A 16019-nucleotide genomic window follows, 5' to 3' on the forward strand; every position below is an offset into this window, starting at 1 on the left:
GTGAGTTTGTTTCTGTTTTGTAAATAAGTTTATTTATATCATTTTTTTAAAGATTCCACATATAAGTGGTATCATATATTTGTCTTTCTCTGTCTGACTTACTTCACTTAGTATGATAGTCACCAGTCAGATAGTTCTTCATTTTACATATGCATTATTAAAATGTGAAATTGTTTAACAGGTTATAAAACAAATATATCTTATAAAACAAATATTATTCAGTGAGTAGTAGAGATAAAATTCCAATATGATGGGCCCCAAATAACTGTCCTGTTTCTTTTGTTGTGCTGGAATTGTATGAATCCACTTTGAAATAATAAGTCATCATCTAGGACAAGGTCTTAATAGTACTTTTTAATGATCCTACTAGCTCTGAAAGACAAGCTTTTCTGGGATTGTGATGATCTGATGCATATCTATCAAAATACCCTAATGGTTTTAGCAATTATTAAATTATTCTGTTAGAGTATTAGAGAATTCTAGAATTCTTGTCCACTCCTTGGAATTTTAGTTGGCAGTATAAATAGTTAGAAAAGATTTCTCCTTAAACTTTTTATGTAAGGTTGTTTTTTTCAACAATAATAAATGTTAACTTATTTTTCTGATACATCAACTCTTTGAATTGCTTTCAAACTTTTTCAGTTATCATATAATATCTAAGAAGAAAGCAAAAGAATGTTCCCATGCAACAGAAAAATAAGGTGCCATGGTCAGAAAATAAATTTACCACATTGCAAACACTGATGAAGTGTGGTATTTTTTTCTCTGAAGTTTCCACACGCAACAGGAAACATAGACAGCAAGCTTGAGTGGGTGGGTCTCTGAGGTTAAAACTGTTAACAAAATACCTTGAAGTTTAGTTTTAAATGCGAAGCATTTCCAACCATGTTTAGTTTATTAACAACAGTAAAATGTTCTGATGCCTTGTATTAGGTGAGTATAACTGGATTTTTTTCCTCCTTCAAATGACTCTTTCCCTCTTTTAGAAAATGAAAATAGTTGATCTCCTGACTGTGGTTAGTGAACTCACTTAAACAGTTTACATTTAATAATCCAATATGTGAGTAATCTGTTTATTAGCATTAAGAATTATGTTAATAGAAGAGCATTAATAGAAGAGCCATAAATGCTGTTTCTTTTAATAATCTTTACTTCATTTTAAAAATCTAATGCATGAGATAATATACTTTATTTTTATTTTATTGTGACTGATGAGGTGGTTAGACTAAATGGTATCCTGACTTGTCTTCAAATCAGAAAATCCTGTAATTTAAACTCATGGTAATGGGAAATGTTTATGCTTTAATGAATTCAGATTCACTTAGGAAAAATGAAATCTGAGTCAATGACTTTTTTTAAAAACTTGATAACGTTACATCTCTTTTAGAAAATGTTCAATGTTCTTAAGTTAAGGAGATGTCAGTCAACTATATTTCAATTTAAAACTAAGTAAAAGAAAAAAAAGCAATATCATTAGGCCAAACTAAAAAGATTTTAGCTATGAATACATGAAATGATAGGGCATTTGTGTGGTTTGGATTCAGAAGTAATTTAAGTTACTTGTGGTTTAGTAAAATTAATAAACTAAAACACTGCACTGAAAATGTAGATACTCATAGATCATTTCAGAAGGTAGGGAAGGACCGTAGGAGCGTACATTTTACTAGAAAATTTTGATATTTAGATGTAGAAACTTAAGTGATTTGTCTGTGGGAAGGTCAAAGCTAGGATTGATGGTCCCCACTCATTGTTTTTTTTTTTTAAAATAAATTTATTTATTTATTTTTGGCTGCGTTGGGTCTCCGTTGCTGTGCATGGGCTCTCTCTAGTTGCGGTGTGCGGGCTTCTCATTGCAGTGGCTTCTCTTGTTGCGGAGCACGGGCTCTAGGCGCGCAGGCTTCAGTAGTTGTGGCACACAGGCTCAGTAGTTGCGGCTCGTGGGCTCTAGAGCACAGGCTCAGTAGTTGTGGCGCACGGGCTTAGTTGCTCCGTGGCATGTGAGATCTTCCCGGACCAGGCCTCAAACCCGTGTCCCCTGCATTGGCAGGTGGATTCTTAACCACTGCACCACCAGGGAAGCTCCCCACTCATTGTTTTAATGCTTCCTACTATGTATGTAAATTTTCTTGAGTACTCGTGGTCAGTGTTACCATGCTTTGTAGTCTAGTCTATTTGTATGTGCTTCAGTGAGTTATTACTGAAATATAAAACTGTCTAAGTTTAGAAGCTGATATATTATGTGTTTTTATGTAATTTGCTTAATTCATTATATTAACCTTCATATGAACTCTGCATGTCAAAAAGCTAGGCATTTAAAAAGATATCATGTATTTTCCATGAACTTTGGCCACTTCTTGAATTTGCATAAAAAACGACTTCAGTTGCTAATTCACCTAAAATTCTAAGGGTTTTTGACCTCCGTAAAGATCAATATCTTTTCTGAAAAGATCATTTACTCTTTATCACTATAATAACTGACAATATACAGGTAAGAAAACATATGCTACTCCCCACCATGAGACAAAATAATTAACCTTCCAAATGTTTCCTAAAGAAGAAAAGAAAAGAAAAAAAATCCACTGGCTTACTGTATATAAAAGGGGAAAATTTATAAATAAAATATGCACAATTATCATTTATACCTTGTCCTCATTGAGGCAGAGGGCCAGGGTTTAGGTTTAAGGACACTGAGGAGATGATGTGTTAGGAATTGTTTAAAACACCACAAGATAAGCTCAAGTCCCAGAGACCCTGGGACAGAGACAATGTCTAAAATATAATGTTGGTAGTATCTGGGAAAACTTGATAGCCAACGATTCCATTGTTTTTTTTCTCTCATCTTTCTTTCTTTGTTTCTTTCATTTTTCTCCTCTTCCCTATTCTCTTTCCTACTTTTTCTTGCCTTCTTTCTTCATATAAAGATTTCCTTTCTTAGGAAATTGTTTGATAAGTAGCCTCCAAATGCATTAATTTCTTGTAAATAAACGTGTTGTGTTTACTCATCTAGAATATGATGTATTAAGACAAATTGTAAGGTTCGGTACATAGCTTGGGGTAAAAAATAAAATTTTTTGCATATTATTTAAATTATTACTCCAGATCCCCAAGTAAGCCTTTGGCACGGAAATTAATGGATTGGGAAGTAGTAAGCAGAAATTCACTATCTGATGACAGGTTGGAAACACAAAGCCTTCCGTCGCGATCCCCACCTGGCACTCCTAATCAGTAAGTACATCAGGTGTACGTTTTGCTAATTTCTAAATGTTTGGCTGTATGTTTCCATTGCCTGAAGATTATAATATGTAAAATTTAAATTTTTCGGTCAGACACGATTTTCGTTGCTCCAAGGCATTATTTCCTCTCAGCCTGGAGCTCACTGTGTAAGCAGAGCATGACATAAAGATGCTCACTTAACTACAAAGCTGACTTTCACAGTCAGGGTCACTAGCCAACAAATCAAGGCCTATTAGTAGACTTAAAATCTGGGAATATGGTTGTAGCTGACATAACTCTTTTCCATGTGTACCTCCAGCATAATTTCTAGGGGAGTGCATATTATTTGAACATGCTAAGTGTTGTGATTCTCTTGCTGCAGCTCCTACCCTGCTTCTTCTGTGCCAGTGTCTGTGGTCTAGGAAAAGGGATTTCCAGCCTCCGTTCCCACCAGCTCAGCCATAGCTCAGCTGAGAAGCACATGTTACTCAGCACTTACTGTGTATGCACTTCATCCTAGCATTTCTCACAAAAGCTGGATGCTTGGGTGTAGGTAGTACTAATAAGATAATAAACGTGTACTGGCCAAACATGTTATCTTAACTTCATAATGTTAACAAATGTGTTGTATGTATTATATGTATGTGATTAAGATAATGATAACAAAATGAATGTTACCATACTGACTGTCCTTGTTAACCCAAAAGGTTGATATAAGAAATATTTGAATTTTGGCATGGAATATAATATTTAAAGAAGTCTTCCTCTGGACATATTTCATACACATTCATGTTCAGTAAATGAGCACTAAATTCTGAAAGTTGTTTCACTGATGGGTGTTTGTCAGCTTAAGAGTAAATTCCTGCCATATTGGAAGTAAAGTGTGTGCACAAACAGCTTGGTTCACAGCAGGTTACCTAATAGCTAGGTGTCTTCCTCACTACTAGAAACAAAATAGACTCAAAAGTTTGTACAGTGTCTTGCTAATTGTAGATTGCTAAGTCATCTTTTTTATAATAGACTGCATATAAATTCAAAGGCTAATCAGCTTGTTGGAGAAGATCCAGAACCTTCTTTTTCTGGTCCCTTTTCCAGCCAGCCATTCCTTATTTGTTAACAGTACCCCACTAAACAATTACAGCAAATTATGGAAGACACATGAAATTTAAACCAGATGGTTGAATTAATTAATTGTCACTAACTCTGATCAGACTTTCTGTTAATGAAACAATTTTACGTATGATATGAAGAAAATTGTTTTTTCCCTAAATTCTAAAGTGACTGTGTCACTTATGAAGATGGAAATATGGTATTCAGTATCTCTAGTCTTAGAAATTATAGAAAATCCCATAAATAAAAGTATTTATTAAAGGATTAAAAAAGAATTCAGACCAGAGGATATTTCTGAATTATTGATTCTCTCCTTTTATTTTGTAAATGCTGATTAAGACGCACATTTGTAGTGACTGAAACCTAGAAACATTAAGGTTGGTGGGGATAATAGATGATTGAAATAGATAAAATCCCCGTGGCAGATTGCTAACTCTAGCTCAGATCTTTCGACTTCCTATTCTGTGCTTTTTCTGTTTATACCATACTGTCTTTGTCAGAGACTCAGCTTAGTAAAATGTGGTCAGTCTTAAAAACACACACCCACTTTCTACTGCAATCATATAAGAAAAAAACTTGAACATACTGAGTTACAGTACATTTTTACTCAGTTTTTGTTCCTCTTCTCGTAGTCGAAATTCTGCGTTCACCCAAGAGGGAACCAGGTTACGGCCGTCTTCAGTGGGTCATTTGGTCGGCCACGTGGTTCACACCTGCCCAGGCGAGGCATTCGTGAGGCATCGGTCTCCATCTTCCACACAAGCTAACAGCATTGTTTTGGAATCATCTCCGTAAGGCCTTTTTGCATTTAGCTTCCTTTTTATGAGTAGTAATGCCCCAAATTGTTTCATTTGAAATAATCTGGGAAATTATAGTATTTGATATAAGACTTTATTTATGCGATGCTTTAAAAGTTTATATATTTGTAAATGTGCTTATTTGTTCCTGAAGGTCTTGGTGACCCCCACCCCACAAAACTGCTGTTATTATTTTGTTGACTCTGTATATTCTTGAACTTTTAGTGCACATTGTTACATATTTCTGCAGATACATGTATCACTGTGGTCAGGCAGTAAGGTGATGAAAGGTAGAGTTTTCTTAATATTTTTCAGGAAGGGAACCATAAGGATGAGTAGACAGTGTTGGGGAAATTAAGTAGCAAGGGAGAACATCACACTGAAAATAAGTTATAGAAAGCGTGCATACATCATTTCTAAAATTCACTCCTATCTCATTACAAATTGATACATAAATTAAACTTCATAATTCAGTATATCAGTTTAATGCACAACATACTTACCTCACATTAATAGGCAGTCTTGATTTATTGGTTCATATAATACAGTTAGTTCATATGCAAGTAAAAATACAGTGCAAGAATTAGAAAAAAAGTAAAATACTTTATAAGATACATAAGTAGGTAAGAGGATTCATTAATTGCTAAGAAGGAAACAGGTTTAAGATATAGTGAATGTGATGAGGGTTGCAGAAAGGATGGGTCTGAGTGATGGAGAGCAGGTGCAGCGGTCAGCACAGCAGCTGTAGGTGCTCCAGGAAAGCGCACCTGGTCTGTAGGAGCAGCTGCTGTCCTCTGTGTGGGCCAGCAGCGAAGGCGGCCAAGCTGTCGGGACCAGTGGGCGTTGAGTCTGGCTAACGTGTATCTGGGTAGAAGATTTGGATTGTGTGTGTACATTATAAAGGTTGGAGGAGTAGAAAACTATACACTGCACAGTGACACCTGTGGAGCATGGGTGGACAGGAGTTAGGATCGGTGGAAATTTATGTTTTATTACTTTAAAAATTATAACTAAACTTTTTGTTTGATTTTTAATAAGCATGTATTTTCTACTTCTAAAACTTTAAAAAGTACAGTAATTAAAGACGTGATTGAAATGTTAACTGATTAAATTTTTAAATGACATGCTTTCGGCACATGAAAGCTGACCACTTAGAGGAATCACAAAGTCCGTGTCATCACAGACAGAACAGTGTCACTCCTGGGGCCTGACCACATGATCTCAGTCTAGTTTTTGTAGGGCCCTTTCCGTAGAGCCCATACACATCTGCCTTCGCATACAATTGAGTATATCCTTTTGTAAATTTTATAGATTCACAGACCCCCCAAATCACTTACCTCTTCAGAATACCTGTGTTCTCTTTTCCTGACCTGAAGTGGAGAAGGAGGTTCAGGATAGGTTGGAACCATGCAGAGGTTTTCTTCCCCTGCCCAGTCCACCAGAATTTCAAATGCTTCGGGCTTTCTCTTTGGACATGTTTTATGAAGCTTATGTATTTGTATTCAGTTTTGAATCTATAACACTGCGTTGGAAATTCAGCCAATCCTCACCTTAAGAATAATGAGAGAGTTCTGAAAAGACAAGCTTAATGGTAAACTAATAATAATAACTTACATTGGTAGCTTACAGTCAGCTTTTTCATAAATTATCTCACTGTTCTATTCAAGAGAACTCAATAAAATAGGAAAGCTATATAGCCCCCCTTTACAGATGAGAGAGCCACACTAACAGCATTTGTCCCAATTTACGGAACTAAAACTTGGGTTTTCTTACCTGAGCCAGTCTGTAGAACTGTGTATCCTGGACAAGGTTTTGTTGATTTTTTTTTTTTTTTCAATTTAGAGGAAATATTTTTCAACTTGGAATCCATAGATTTTAGTTTTACATTGGCCAAATGTGAAAAGAATGCAAACAATATGTTGGATTAAGCACAGAGCATTTCAACCGTAGTACAATACATTGAAATTGATGTTGGGATATCTCACCAGTTTCCTGCTCTTTGAGGGAGTCCAGGGGCGTTCAGGTGAGCCTGACTTCAGGCACTGGGCGAGCTTGCCCACTTCTCAAGGAGAAAACGCTATTAATTCGCAGGTGTGTTTACTGTGGAAGCAAACAGGAGGCTGTTGTACGCTTAAAGTTACCGTTTATAGGCGGGGGTAATTGAGATTACATCCTACCATTTCCTTCCTTTCTTTAAATGATCCACAGAAAATTAGACTGTTTTTAGTTTGTGATTTTTCTGAGATAAACATTAGCCCTAAATTAATTTTAAAATACTTAACAGATTAAAAAAAAATAAATTCCCACCACAATGCTAATACGTAACAGGGAAGCTCAGGTATTTCTACAGAATAATTGCAAAGTGTGTGAATGGGATGGATACAGTTTTATTTTTTATTATGATACAGATTGCTAACAGCTGCAACAGAGAGCTGTTTTGAGTGCTGAGGAAGCTGCCTCACTGCTGACCTTGAAGCACTCATGAGGAAACTTACAGCCACCTGGACTGAAACAAGTCAGGAAAACTTTTGCCCACCTGGCTTGATGGACAGTTTTAACAACTTTTTTGCTGCTGTGTTACAGTGTATTGCCTGTTGACAGCAAAGTGCACTTCAATGTAACACTTTCATTATCTGCTCTTCACTTAACATTTTCCAAAATGTCAAAGTTTAAGATAAGCACATTATTTGTGGTGAAAAACCCCAGCCTGAAAGTTGGGCATTGGAACAGTTTTACTTATTTATTTATTTATTTATTTAAATTTATTTATTTATTTATTGGCTGCATTGGGTCTTCGTTGCTGTGCGCAGGCTTTCTCTAGTTGAGGCGAGCGGGAGTTACTCTTTGTTGCAGTGCACGGGCTTCTCACCGCGGTGGCTTCTCTTGTTGCAGATCATGGGCTCTAGGCACACGGGCTTCAGTAGTTGTGGCATGTAGGCTCAGTAGTTGTGGCTTGCAGGCTCTAGAGCACAGGTTCAGTACTTGTGGTGTGCAGGCTCAGTAGTTGTGGTGTGCGGGCTCAGTAGTTGTGGCTTGCAGGCTCTACAGCACAGGCTCAGTGGTTGTGGTATGCAGGCTCAGTAGTTGTGGCTCGCGGGCGCAGTTGTGGCTCGCTGGCTCTAGAGCACAGGCTCAGTAGTTGTGGCTCACTAGCTCAGTAGTTGTGGCTCGCGGGCGCTAGAGTGCAGGCTCAGTAGTTGTGGCTCGCAGGCTCTAGAGCGCAGGCTCAGTAGTTGTGGCACGCAGGCTCAGTAGTTGTGACACACAGGCTCAGTAGTTGTGGCTCACGGGCGCAGTTGTGGCTCGCTGGCTCTAGAGCGCAGGCTCAGTAGTTGTGGCTCACAGGCTCAGTAGTTGTGGCTCACAGGCTCTAGAGCGCAGGCTTGTAGTTGTGGCACGCAGGCTCAGTAGTTGTGATGCACAGGCTCAGTAGTTGTGGCTCACGGGCGCTAGAGCGCAGGCTCAGTAGTTGTGGCTTGCAGGCTCAGTAGTTGTGGCGCGCAGGCTCAGTAGTTGTGACACACAGGCTTAGTTGCTCTGCAGCATGTGGGATCTTCCCAGACCAGGGCTTGAACCTGTGTACCCTGCATTGGCAGGCGGATTCTTAACCACTGCACCACCAGGGAAGCCCTGGAACACTTTTAGAATCACATTCCTGTCTCTCCTTTCTTTTGTCTTTTTTTTTAAATTTTATTTATTTATTTTTGGCTGTGTTGGGTCTTCATTTCTGTGCAAGGGCTTTCTCTAGTTGCGGCAAGCGGGGGCCTTCTCTAGTTGCGGCAAGCGGGGGCCACTCTTCATCGCGGTGCGCGGCCCTCTCACTATCGCGACCTCTCTTGTTGCGGAGCACAGGCTCCAGACACGCAGGCTCAGTAATTGTGGCTCACGGGCGTAGTTGCTCCACGGCATGTGGGATCTTCCCAGACCAGGGCTCGAACCCATGTCCCCCGCATTGGCAGGCAGACTCAACCACTGCGCCACCAGGGAAGCCCTCTTTTTTCTTAACATCCAAAGTTAACACACGTAGTAATTTGCCCACAAAATTTTTTTGTGAGTAGAATTTAAACAGTATGTGTTTCCCGTCCTTGTTGCCATCCATACCCCACTGTGGATCATTTTAGGCAAATTGTTGGTTTTAAATATATTAAAACCATTGCATTAGGAATATGTTATCAATTAAAGTAAATATGAATGTCCTTAGAGCCCTGACCTCTACTGATCTTGCATTCTGTTCATTTTAAATATAAGTAGTTTCTAGTAGAATTTAAAATATAATAGTATTACCACTTATAAGTAAAATGGAATGAAAGAAAATAGTCATCTTCAGCATATGCTCTGATAAGTTCTGTTGAAGCCTCAGTTACTGGCAGATAGGACAGTTGCTTAGCTATTGTCTCTTTTATAAATTGGCTTCTGAGAAGCATTTCATTTGAAGAGAAGAGTCCACTGCTACAAGTTTAGAAATCCCTGATTTAAAATAACTTTCCTCCCGCTTTTTGCAGTTGTTTTCTTTGAGGTGCAACTATAACTTAGTGTTAAGAGCGTAAGCTCTGGATTCAGACTGTTTAAAACTTGGTTCCACCACTTCTAATTATGTGACCTTGGGTGAGTTATTTTATCTCTGTAAGCATTAATTTCCTTGCTTGTAAAACAGTATGATAATATCTACCTCGTAGGACGGCTGTGAATATTTAATGAGATGCTTATTAGTAGTTCGGCAGAGAAAAAGTACTTAGTAGACGTTAACTATAATAATTACAATACATCTTTCAGTTAATTTGGGGCGGGGGGGGGGATGTATTCCAGCAGCTTTTAAGTATATTACCATCCATTTATCTGTTGTATGTTTGAAGTGTGGCTGTCTGGTTGAACACAATGAGGAATTCCCCAAATTCTCAACTTCATCCTTCAGTTCCTAATCACCAGAGACTATGCAGATTTCATAATCCTCAAATGTTAAATCCAGTTCCCTGAGCTATTCTTTCCTAGACTGTCCCGTTCCAGTCTTATCTTTGTCCGACCTAATCAATTCCTTTTGCTTCGTCCTCAAAGCTTTGCCTTTCTTCTGCCCCTCTGAGCTACTGGCACTGATAACTTCACCTGCAGGCTCGGCGTAACCTAACTCCCACGCCAGCCTTGATCAGGTCTAGTGTTATATCATGGACCATGCAAATACTAGGCTGCTGTAGGACAAGGAAATAAGAGAAGCGAAGGGGGTTGGGTGGAAGGAGTATTGAGCCATGGGGCCTCAGAGGGCACACCGTGTTAGATGCTGTACCTGTGGCGGCAGGACTAAGTGTAGATCCCTGGGCTGCTTCTCTGCAGCGTACTTACCTGCCGTCCAGCTCTTGCAAGAGCCTCCCTTACTTGCAGTTGGGAGCTGAGGTCAGAGACTTGGAGTTTGGTTGAAACCAGGAATCTCAGGTCTGGGACCTTGGTTCTGGAGTAGATTCCTACTGATAGAATAATATGACATTTTCAGTTCTATTCTTCTATTAATCATATCCCCGGGAGTTTCTATGCACTTTAATTGCCTTGAGCATCAATTAGTAATCAGTCTGAAATGGTGTTTACTTTGAAATACTCTGAATGTCACTATAAATTCGCCAAAGTATCGAGAAGCCTGGATTTTGAACCAGAATTTTATCTGTATCTTACGTAACATAAGTATGGCAGGGGTAAGTGCCCAGTGAAGACTTGGATGACACCAGTGATTGTAATTGAGTGAGACAAGAGCTGCTGGTATGTATTTTAGAAAATAAGAGTTTTAAAAGGAGCCATCATTCCTGGCAAGTTTTATTAGTGTCTACCAAGAATATGGTTTTTGTTTTCTAGTCTTAAATTAGAATAAACTTTATGCTTGTATGAAGGGTGTATTTGTACAGTTAAACCTTTGGCAGCATTTTTTTTTTTAATTTACAGTTTTAAGAGTTTATCCTGCTCATTTTTCTTTCTTTCTTTTTTTTTTTAAATATTTGCCTTCTTAAGTATTTGCCTTACTACAGTCCTTCAATATCTCTGATATTGGGGAGATTCTTTTTATTTATTTATTTATTTATTTATTTATTTATTTATGACTGTGTTGGGTCTTCGTTTCTGTGTGAGGGCTTTCTCTAGTTGTGGCAAGTGGGGACCACTCTTCATCGCGGTGCGCGGGCCTCTCACCATCGCGGCCTCTCTTGTTGCGGAGCACAGGCTCCAGACGCGCAGGCTCAGTAACTGTGGCTCACGGGCCCAGTTGCTCCGTGGCATGTGGGATCTTCCCAGACCAGGGCTCGAACCCGTGTCCCCTGCATTGGCAGGCAGATTCTCAACCACTGCGCCACCAGGGAAGCCCTCATTTTTCTTTTTTATGAGTAATTACAATAATCTCTTTGGAACTATATTTTCTACACTCTCCCTATGACACATTTTTTCCAGCTCCCATATTTAACGCCAAATGATTACCTCTACTTGTAAGACTCCAGGCACAGCCTTGATCCCTACTTCTTTCTTTGGTTCCTGTTTCCCTAGTCCTGTCTAAACCATCTGGTAGTAGATGCTCGTCTTCTTTTAGGTTATAGGTCCCTTCTCTCAGGTGCCAGCTGTTATTTCTAGTGGCGCTGTGTCCCACTATGCTGCCTGGTTGTCCTTTCCAAGTATGTGATGTCTCTTCATCCTGTTTTCCTTGGTAGTTTTTGTTTATTTGTTTGTTTTTGTTTTGGACTAGAAATAGTACGTTTTTATTCTTTTTTTTTTAATTAAAAAAATTTTTTTTGCCTGCAGATGAAGTGGGAGATTGGGATTGACATATATACAATAATATGTATAAAATAGGTAACTAATAAGAACCTGCTGTATTAATTAATTAATTAATTAATTAAAAAAAATTTTTTGGCTGCTCCATGCAGCTTGTGGGTGGGGTCCTGGTTCCCCTGGATCCCCGACCAGGGATCGAACCCGGGCCCTGGCAGTGAAAACGCCGAGTCCTAGCCAGTGGACTGCCAGGGAATTCCCAGTAGTACCTTTTTAAAGAACTGGCCTATTTCATGATATTATTTTAAATGTATAATAATTTCAAATTACAATACATGGTTTACCTATGAAAGTCATCTTCCTAGATAATTGTTTAATAGATTGACTTTGTATGCTTCTACATTAAATATGAACAGGGAATTTATTTGTTACGATAAATTGAGTTAATATGAGTATGTCTTTAAGATGTAATTTATACCTTTTGCCCAAAATAAGAATTTTAGAAGTCTGTGTTGATATTCTCGGTTACTTTTATAGACAATAGATAGATAGGTAGATAGATAGACAGAAAGAGAGTGTGTTTGGTTATTGAAGCTGGAAACACAGGAAGGGGAAATTGTCACCAAGATTACTGGGAGAGGGCATAGTTTGTGAAAGCTCCCCAGACCAACCTTAACCTCTGCAGTAACCAGGCCCATGGAGAGCTTGTCCATCACTCTCTGTGAAGTTACCTTAACAAGAAAGTTACCTAAAACAATGAGAGAAGGCAGGTAGCACCTGTCTTGAAATCCAAAATTATATCATCCTTTCCTCTCTTAGATCTTGGCTGATCCTCTGCCTGTACTCCATTCTCCTCACCCTTTATTTAGAGTTTGGCTCAAATCCCAGCCCGAGCCTGTACACTTGGACTCTCTTCCTTTCTGGGTCTTCTTGTGGACTTCGAATGAGTAAAGGAGAGGGTATATTCAGATACCCACTGGAGTCCGGCAAGTAACACTGGGTGGGATTCACGTGGCCTGGAATGCCTGTGGCCCATCTAAAGGCAGCAGCTACCACTTGGCTTTGTCCAGTTGTTGACAACTTGTAATGCAGGTCTATTCTTTCCAAAGCTTCCAGATTTTTCATTCTGGAAATCCAGATTTTGTATGTAATTTTTAAAATGTAGTCAACTCACATTTTTAAAGTGAACAGGCCAAATGTATGTTGGCAAAAATTGGCCCACAAGCCATGAATCTGCAACCACTGTTCTAGTACAGTGATTTCTAATCAGAAGCAGATAATAAAAATCACTTCTGGAGCTTTTTGGACTGTATAGGCCTGGTCACTAACCCTGGAAATGCAGACTCAGCAGTCTAGCACAACGTCCCGTGGTGTCAGTGCCGTCCCTCTCTTGCAGCTGAGTGTTGCCACCATGATACCCCTGCCCACCAGGCCTGGCTCACTTAGATACCGGGCTGCACAGCAGGCTTGGGTTTGTCCCTGTTGTTTGTCTTGGTGCTGTATTTAGACTGTTACCTGAACCAAGAATAAAGTTGCTCTGACTCCATTCCCACCTGATCCCAACCTTATACTCTTCCCCCAAGGCCTTTGTTTTTTTTTTTAATTTATTTATTTTATTTATTTTATCTTTGGCTGTGTTGGGTCTTCATTATTGCACACAGGCTTTTCTCTGGTTGCAGCGAGTGGGACCTACTCTTCGTTGCGGTGCTCGGGCTTGTCATTGTGGTGGCTTCTCTTGTTGGGAGCACAGGCTCTAGGTGTGCAGGCTTCAGTAGTTGTGGCACGCGGGCTCAGTAGTTGTGGCTTGCGGGCTTTAGAGCACAGGCTCAGTAGTTGTGGCACACGGGCTTAGTTGCTCCGCAGCATGTGGGATCTTCCTGGACCAGGACTCGAACCCGTGTCCCCTGCATTGGCAGGCGGATTCTTAACCACTGTGCCACCAGGGAAGCCCCAGACCTTTAGTTTTGAGACTAAATGTTTCCCAGGTGTGACAGCTGTATGCAAAACTAGAGGAAAGCCTCTCTTCACCTTGCCTGGGTGGTTATACTTAGTCCTGAGTAAGGGATGAGACCTATTGGTTGATCCATGTGGAGTCCAGTGACTCCCAGTTTTTGTAAAGTCTTGGAGGCTTCCGGCCAACTGCTTGTTAGAGATTTCCCATCGGGGGCTGTACCAAGGGTTGCCTGCCTCTGTCTACCCTGGTCCCTGAAGCAGGCCATGGCCAAGGCACGCAGCTCTCTCCTAGCAGCTTCTTGCACAAGCAGTGCTTGAATGCATCGCCTCATAGAGGCCTGGGTTCTTGGCAGTTGAAATTAGCAGAATAAAAACTAGTATGTTTGGGACCTGGAATCTCTGGCCATCAAGGTAGATGTCAGAGAAGCTTTGGCTGAAAAGGGGAGGTGTGCTCTCTGATGCAGTCCTCATAGACTTATCAGAAGCTAGAGCATTTTGTGCCCTGAAGACTTCCGGGTAGAAAGCTGAGTGGTTATTATTGTTCACTGCGTATTTAGTGATTATATTTTACACTAGATTTTGCAGTTGGAGGAGGGCTATATTTTCTCTTAGGAGAAGCGAGACCATTCATCGTTAACCTGGCTGACGCCCTTAGTGCTAAGCAGATTTTAGCATCGCTACCACGTCTGTCACGTGTCTAGCAGCAAGTCTCTCAAGACGTTCACAGCTTCTCCACCCAGGGGAGCATATGTTTCCAAGAGCCACTCTGGCAGTAACCTCTGTGTTAGTTACCTTGGGCTAAATTATGCTCTGGTAGCACATTCCCCCAACTTACAGTGACGTACAGCAACAAGGGTTCTTTCTCTCGTACATTCTGCATACATGGTGGATCACCTGTGGCTCTGCTCCACGTCATGGTCATTCTAGGGCCCAGACTGACCGCAGCCCCTGTTTGGGACTTGGCTGGCCTCCTGGCTGAGGGAAGAGAGAAATACAGAGCTTCCTTTCAAAAGAGGCTACTCACATTTCATTGGCCAGAGCAAGTCATATGGCCAAGCATGATGTAAGCCAAGGAGGAGTGGAGGGTAACTTGGAACAATAATATGACCTAATACAGTTCTGCTTCCTCAAGACCTTAGAGCTGTGTCTTGGGTGTCGGTCATCAGGCAACAAAAATAAGCAGGAACTGGCTGAAGCCTGTGCCTGATTACCACAGCAGCTGGCAACTCTCTCCTCTGCCCTTAGGCAGTGGGATAATAATGTTTCTATTTTCCCAAAGGACATCCTGCCACCTCAGAGGTAAGTAATAACCCCTGTGGTGATCAGTACTCTTGACGAGAACCGTTTTCGCCTTGCCTGGTCCCTTAACCTCCATGATTTCCACAGACGCAGGCTTCCTGGGGTCCAAGTTGAACCACTGGTTCCCCCTTCTGGCCTTTGTGAAAAACTCACCTTGTTACTACATTCAGGGTGCTCGTTCTTTTTTTTTTTTTTTTTTTCAATTTTTGAATTTTATTTTATTTTTTTATACAGCAGGTTCTTATTAGTTATCTATTTTATACATATTAGAGTATATATGTCAATCCCAATCTCCCAGTTCATCACACCACCACCCCCTGCCGCTTTCCCCCCTCAGTGTCCTTAACATTTGTTCTAAACATCTGTGTCTCAATTTCTGCCCTGCGAACAGGTTTATCTGTACCATTTTTCTAGGTTCCACATATATGCGTTAGTATACGATATTTGTTTTTCTCTTTCTGACTTACTTCACTCTGTATGACAGTCTCTAGATGCATCCACGTCTCTACAAATGACCCAATTTCGTTCCTTTTTATGGCTGAGTAATATTCCATTGTATATGTGTACCACATCTTCTTTATCCATTCATCTGTCGATGGGCATTTAGGTTGCTTCTATGACCTGGCTGTTGTAAATAATGCTGCAATGAACATTGGGGTGCATGTGACTCTTTGAATTATGGTTTTCTCTGGGTATATGCCCAGTAGTGGGATTGCTGGGTCGTATGGTAGTTCTATTCTTAGTTTTTTAAGGAATCGCCATGCTGTTCTCCACAGTGGCTGTATCAATTTACATTCCCACCAACAGTGCAAGAGGGTTCTCTTTTCTCCACACCCTCTCCAGCATTTATTGTTTGTGGATTTTCTGATTAGGCCCATTCTAACTGGTGTGAGGTGATACCTCATTGTAGTT

The 16019-nt window shown here is 40.2% G+C and overlaps 1 protein-coding gene across 4 annotated transcripts in view; it reads left to right on the forward strand.

Annotated features, from left to right (window-relative positions):
* PTPN4 (protein tyrosine phosphatase non-receptor type 4) overlaps positions 1-16019 on the forward strand; it is a 184214-nt gene that overhangs the window by 125912 nt on the left and 42283 nt on the right. For all 4 annotated transcript variants that reach the window (XR_009009090.1, XM_007181267.2, XM_057551667.1 and 1 more), the window contains exons 14-15: positions 3100-3225; positions 4956-5114. Coding sequence is in view for 3 of the 4 variants with exons in the window: in XM_007181267.2 (XP_007181329.1) it covers positions 3100-3225; positions 4956-5114 (285 nt within the window). In the remaining variant the exon portion in view is untranslated. The remainder of the gene's footprint in view (positions 1-3099; positions 3226-4955; positions 5115-16019) is intronic.

The sequence above is a fragment of the Balaenoptera acutorostrata genome, chromosome 8 (genome assembly GCF_949987535.1).
Source record: "Balaenoptera acutorostrata chromosome 8, mBalAcu1.1, whole genome shotgun sequence".
In the NCBI taxonomy this organism is placed as follows: Eukaryota; Metazoa; Chordata; class Mammalia; order Artiodactyla; family Balaenopteridae; genus Balaenoptera; species Balaenoptera acutorostrata.